At 43.7% G+C, this 6,579-nt stretch overlaps 1 protein-coding gene across 1 annotated transcript in view; it reads left to right on the forward strand.

Moving 5' to 3' along the window:
* Positions 1–6,573, forward strand: part of BAIAP3 (BAI1 associated protein 3) — a 71,095-nt gene extending 64,522 nt beyond the window's left edge. The window contains exons 29-32 of the mRNA XM_025193583.1: positions 2,359–2,479; positions 3,109–3,232; positions 3,687–3,895; positions 4,582–6,573. Coding sequence (XP_025049368.1) covers positions 2,359–2,479; positions 3,109–3,232; positions 3,687–3,895; positions 4,582–4,685 — 558 coding nt within the window. The 3' untranslated portion in view covers positions 4,686–6,573. The remainder of the gene's footprint in view (positions 1–2,358; positions 2,480–3,108; positions 3,233–3,686; positions 3,896–4,581) is intronic.
* Positions 6,574–6,579: the final 6 nt, after the last annotated feature.

Raw genomic sequence — 6,579 nt, forward strand, 5'->3', positions numbered from 1 at the left:
TGGAGTCGATAATGACTCCAAGATCCTTTTCCACCTCCGTGCTGACAAGAGGGGAGTTCCCCAGCCTGTAGGTATGGTGCCGGTTGTTCCTCCCCAGGTGCATCACCTTGCACTTGTCTGTGTTGAACCCCATCCTGTTCTCCGCCCATCCTTGTAACCTGTCAAGGTCCGACTGTAGCCTGTTGCTCCCTTCTATTGTGCCCACATCCCCCCACATCTTGGTGTCATCAGCAAATTTGAACAGGGTGCTTTGCACCCCCTCATCCAAATCACTGATGAAGATGTTGAACAGGGCGGGCCCGAGGACCGAGCCCTGCGGGACCCCACTGCCCACGTCCTTCCAGGCTGAGAAGGACCCATTCACTACCACCCTCTGGGTGCGGCTCTCTAGCCAGTTGGCGACCCATTGGACTGTGTGGGTGTCTACGCCACAGTCCCCCAGTTTCCTAATGAGAATGGGGTGAGAGACAGTGTCGAAAGCCTTCCGGAAGTCCAGGAAGACTATATCCACTGCTACCCCTTCATCCAATGATTTAGTGACCTGATCGTAGAAGGCCACCAGGTTGGTCTGACATGACCTGCCGCTGATGAACCCGTGCTGGTTGCCCCTGAGCATGCATTTCCCTGCTGGCCCCTCCTGGATGTGTGCCAGAATAATTTTCTCGAACAGCTTGCCCAGGATCGAGGTAAGACTGACTGGCCTATAGTTTCCTGGGTCCTCCTTCCTTCCCTTTTTGAAGATGGGAACCACGTTGGCCCTCTTCCAGTCCTCCGGCACCTCTCCAGAGCACCACGAGTGATCATAAAGCTGCGCCAGGGGACTCGCAATGACCCCGGCCAGTTCCTTTAGAACTCTAGGGTGGAGATCATCCGGACCGGCTGACTTAAAAACGTCCAGCCCCTCCAGCAGCTCCCTAACTAGATCCTCACTTACCCTGGGCTCAGGTGTGCCTCCCTCGGGGCCCGATGGGGGCCTAGCAGGGAGGTGGCAGTTCTGGTCCTTACTGAGGAAGACAGAGGCAAAGAAATTATTAAATATGTTGGCTTTGTCGTCTGGTGTGACAACCAGATTCCCCGTCGCGTCCTGCAAGGGCCCCACATTACCCGGGGCCTTCTTTTTACTCTCTATGTATTTAAAAAAAGGACTTCTTGTTGTCCTTAATCCGGAAAGCTAGTCCCAGTTCCATCTCTGCCTTGGCCTTCCTAACTACCCCCCTACACCCCCGAGCAACTGCTGAATAGTCCTCCTTGGTGATGACCCCTCCTTTCCATTGGGGGTAAGCCTCCTTTTTAGCAAGGAGACTTTCCCGAATGCTTTTGGTGAGCCATGGTGGGGATGGGTCTGGGTGAACAGAGAGAGTTTGATTTTTCCCTCCTTAAACAGATGAGTTGCCAGATATTCCAAGGGCAGACCTGGGTAAGCAGGTGCCCAGTGGAGGCATGGGCACTGGGAATTCCCTGCATCCTGTGCCTCCCTGTCTGGACCCATATAGGCTTTCCCAACTTGCAGAGACCTGCCCCTGGAGATCAACCCCAACTTCCCCACTTATAGACAAGTGTGTCGAGCTTGCCCAGGGTGCCTCTCTGTAAGCAGGGGGACCCCACATAGGTGCTCTGGCGGCTTGCAGGGCCCTCAGGCCCCCAAAGCACCTGCCAACAGTGGCTGGAGAATGCAAGCAACTTAAGTTGCCTGCACTCTCGCCACAGAGCTTATTGACGTCCACTGAAATACAGCAGCAGATTTTCTTCTGATGTGGCACAAAAAAGGGAAGTGACATTTATTTGTGCCCCCCCCCCCCCCCAAAAAAAAAAAAAAAAAAAAAGTGGCAGCCCAAATGAGACGTCAGGCAATGTCTATTCCTACCTTGAGTGTTGTATCTACGCCACAGACCTCAGGGCTCTTGGGGAAGGCACTCCCAAGTATGCCCTGCTGACCAATCCCACTTATGCATGCTAGGTCTGGAAGTGCATCAGTGAAGCTCTCTGGGGTGTTTGCTTATGTGTGCTCTTGAGATTTTTGTCCCTGGTGTACTTGAGAGCAGCTGTGGGAAGTGTCCCCAGAGCTGCATCAACTGTTGCATTTTCAGGTTTGGCACATGCAAGCAGGAACAGATGGGAGGAGCATGAACTGGAGTGTCCCTCTGCAGTAGCAGTGGGGACACAGTGCTAGGTATATCCCAAGAAATCCTGGTATTTTTAATCTTGTCATAGTTAGTGGTCTCTCATTATCTGGTACCTCTAATTTCTATCACCCGTTATTGTGATGTGGGAGAGAACTGTCATCAGTTCTGTTTGCAGTAGAGTAACACAGTTTAATTATGCTATCAAGTTTTCCGTTGCTTGTTCTTTCTATTCCAGAGATCAACTGATCAAAGCAAATATGGGCGAATAAGTGTGAAATGTTATTATGAAGCTTCTGAACAGAAACTCCACGTTGAAGTCTTGCATGCTGCAGACCTCATAGCATTGGATGCTAATGGTAATGAATCAATAGAGAGTGAAGCTGAATTAAAATTAAGTGGTAAATATAAGGCTGCTTGAACCCTTAAGTGTATAATCTAAAACCTGTTCCTATTTGAAGACAGCAGAAAAAAGGACCCTGCTTTCATTTTGTTGTGTAGATGAAAGCCATTTGGATCTCTTAATTCCTTCTATTAGAAAACTGTCTGTTAATGAAGTAGTAATGACTGCTGGCCACAGACTATCATAACGATTCATTTTGCCTGAATTTTGCTCTGCTGAAAATTTCAACATACGAGGGATTTAGAACAGTTGTCCTCAGTGTGTCGAGATGCTCACAGTAGAACAGTTTGGAGCAGTTGGATAAAAGTGATGCCAAACAAGTTGAACAGAATAGTCTGCTGGAGCTGTTGATTATGTTAATTTTAGATGCTCATTGGGTAAGTAGTTCATAAATTTCTGACCCAGCCAGACATTTTTAAAGTTACTGAACATGCTTATGTGGAGTGGTGCGGGATATTGTGACATAATGCGCTCAAACAAAAGTGGTGCATCATTTGAGTGCATAATGACCATCATACAGGTATTGTTGAGGTGGCAATTTTAGACTCTAGTTAATTACTTATTTTCTTTTCTGTTTTCTTTTAGGTCTCAGTGACCCTTTTGTCATCATTGAGCTTTGTCCTCACCATGTTTTCCCAATGGTAAAAAGCCAAAGAACACAAGTTAAGGCCAAAACTCTGAACCCTGTGTATGACGAACTCTTCCATTTGTGAGTGTGTAAAATATTCTTTATTTCCTGCGTTAGAAGCTGCAGTTTTAGATTTGTGATATTTTTTTATGAATATTGAGGAACGAATATCACATGTACATAGTGCTGAAACAAGCATGCTGATATCCCTCAGTCCCACACTGCAGCACCACTTGCTGACCAGTCCTAAGCAGAGAATGCCAAATTTCATTACACTTTTCTTAAACCATTTTCTTTTGAGAGTATAGAAAAGGAATATAGAGCCAGTGCCTGTTGCCAGATTTTGTTTTCACTTTACATCCACATGAACAGTGAAGTCAGAAGAGATGCTATAGATTATACATGTTATAGACTTGTGTGCATTGAAAGTGATTAACAGAGAACACATTTTGTGGTTTTTACATTATAATAAATCTTTGCCCTAAGGTAATCCTGCCAAAATGTATTTGCTGTTAAATGTTCCCCTTCCTTGCAGTTCAGTTACATATAAACAATGCAGGAGACGGGCAGCCTGCATTCTGTTTACAGTGATGGATCATGACTGGCTGTCATCAAATGATTTTGCTGGAGAAGCTGTCATGCCAATGAATCTGATCTGTGGTTTGAATGAACTTGAAGTATCTGGTGGCTTGAAAAATGTTCAGCCAACTGTTCTTAAACTGACAAGACCAAAAGCTAATAATGGTAACATATCATTGAGCTTTTTCTCTCCACTCTTCCTAATTTTCCTCCATATTCTCTATTCATGCGTGCCACACAGCTGTTAAATTTTCTTATTTGCATTTGTCTCCATGCCCTTTTATCATATTATCCCCATAATAATGACTTACTGAGCCTTACTGGACTTGGAGCTACACCAGCCCTGCCCCCCGCCCTGAGTTACCTACCTTGAGTTGTCTGTGCTGCTTTTGGTTGAAGTTTAGGTGGCTTAAGTACACCAAACTAGGTCCCTTGAATGCTTGTTTGCACCCTTTAACAATAATTTGTTATTCAAATATAGTTCTTACTGACACATTTTCTGAATAATTTCTCTTTTGAAGTGTACCTTAGTTAGTTTCAGAAGGTGTCAGAGCTGCAGCTGTGGCCTTATGAATTTAATCCTTAATTTCCTGTCTGATCGTAGGACCAGAAAATTACTCTAGAGGTTTATTAATTGCACATTTACCTGTCTGCTCAAGAATAAAATTCACATAACCAGCTGGCACTGATGTCTCATGTCTGCATACTCCAGGCAACTCTGTTGTATTCCCATTGCTTTCTTTTATTTGTTTAAATCATCTACTGCTGGCCTTTGTGTGAACTTTTAGCTTCAAAATGTTAATTACTTGGTTCTGTGCAACTGACCTTTTGTACACTTTTTTTTTCTCTAGTTAAGTCAATACTGAAGATGCTGGAGGGACGGATGGACAAGGAAGCACAAGAGTTTGTGAAAAGGCTGAAGGAAATGGAAAAGTGCATGGGAAGTGCCGACTGAGTTACGTTACATAAGTCATGGGCCCCTTGTACCAAAACACGTTCGTGAAAAACGTCAGAAGTAAACAATCATTTTTCATTTGATATCCAGAGATGTCAGTAATGTCAAACCAAGACATTCAGTGGCAGTCTTATGTAATTACTGTTTGTGATGATCTCATGATAGTTGTGACAAATGTTTAAACATTTAATTGTTTCTGCTTTTAGACTGCCAATGATAGCAAATTCCACTTAACGCACCATTAGAGCTCCTAGGGGACATTACGTAACACCCTTTCACAACCAGTGAAGGCTGTGAGTGATGATCTAAACATGAGAAGGCGTCCACAGTTCCAAGGGTTATGCTACAGAATTACCTAGACCTAGCCATTTGGTGCTTGATGGCCACTAAGATAATGATAATCTAATTCTCAAAACTGCTTTATTGATTTTAGGCATCCAATTTCAGATGTCTTAGCAGGCCTAATTTCAGAAAATGCTAAGCACTCCTCCTTTGAAAATGTTAAGGTCTCTTAGGTATTTAAAACTGAAGTCAGGAATGTTGTACGATTCAAAAAAGAACAGGCTTCTGTCTGACTAACTATCTATAGTTTGGGAAGGGTATATTCAGTCTCTTGATCTAGGATACAAGCCAGTTGGGATGACTTGTGGAGGAATGTTATCCTATTTGTACCTACTATCAGGATGTTACCCTTTCTCTGCAGTTTGGTGCTGGACACACTTAGCAAAGAAATTGGACTTAAGTGGATCATGGGCTTGATCCACCCAGCAGTTCCTCTATTTGTTAACTATTTGCCCCTTATGAAAATTGGAACTCAAAAGGCTCCCTCCCCACCCCGAATTTTAAAGCATTTTTCCAAGACACTGCTGTGGAAATCAGCAAGTAAATAAATACCTCATCAGCTATTGTGCAAACCCTTCCAAGAGCTTCATCTGTGCTGCAGATGCCATCCACAATGTTTTTGCATAGCCAACTTCCTAATCTGAGACTCATGCCAGGAAAAGGTTTAAAAAAAAATTGAGATCAAAGGGAATTTTCCAAAATGGGGCTGAGCATGAAGTTTGTTGCTCTTCAGTAATTTCACTTTTGAAACTGTTAAGGTAGATTCCTTACTCTTGAAGGTACAATAGTTTTGATTTTTGAGTAAAATTTGAGATCTGGAATAATAATGGAAAATATCCAGACTACAAGCAGACAAACTATGGGATCAATATGAAAATAAACAGCTTGATCTCAGCAATGAGTACCTCACACATAGGAATGTTTTGACTCAAGATTTATTGGCCCTAAAAATGAGATAGATACTAGTTGAAGCAGATGATGTGGAGGTGAGCTCTTCCTATAAATTATTCTTGTGGACTTTGTTTATACGACTTCCTCCTTAGCTGTTAAAATAACTTAGCATCATCTTTGAAATTCTGATCTTGTTTCACATGGAAGTAGCTTCTTGCCAAATTCTTTGAGCTACAGCTGCAACTTACTTGATTCCAGGTGCTTTGTGAAGACTGGTTCTCTTGGGCAGTCTCCTTCTTTAGGAAAATACTATTTGCATCACCCACTTGGGTTTCAGTTAGGAACCAGGAGTTCTTCCTCTGCTACCAGAGGCGGTTTCCTCCTAGAGCCTGGTGGTTGTCAGGTGCCTGAAGCACCTCGTAGTGGTCTGGACAGCAGCAAAGCTGCTCTAATTTTATGCTGGCAACTACCCTGGAGTCAAGACAGTGCTTGTATCATTGGAACAGATGTGTGGTTTGGAGCATGTTTTGCCTCTGCCCTAACCTGTAGTAACACAGTGTGGCAGTCAGCTAAGTCTGGGTCCTTAAATGGCAAACTCCTTATCTCCATGGGGAAAAAAAAGAGCTCTTAGTTTAGAGAAAAGAACATTTATCATTTCCTG

This window comes from Alligator sinensis, unplaced genomic scaffold (genome assembly GCF_000455745.1).
Source record: "Alligator sinensis unplaced genomic scaffold, ASM45574v1 scaffold1269_1, whole genome shotgun sequence".
Lineage (NCBI taxonomy): Eukaryota > Metazoa > Chordata > Crocodylia > Alligatoridae > Alligator > Alligator sinensis.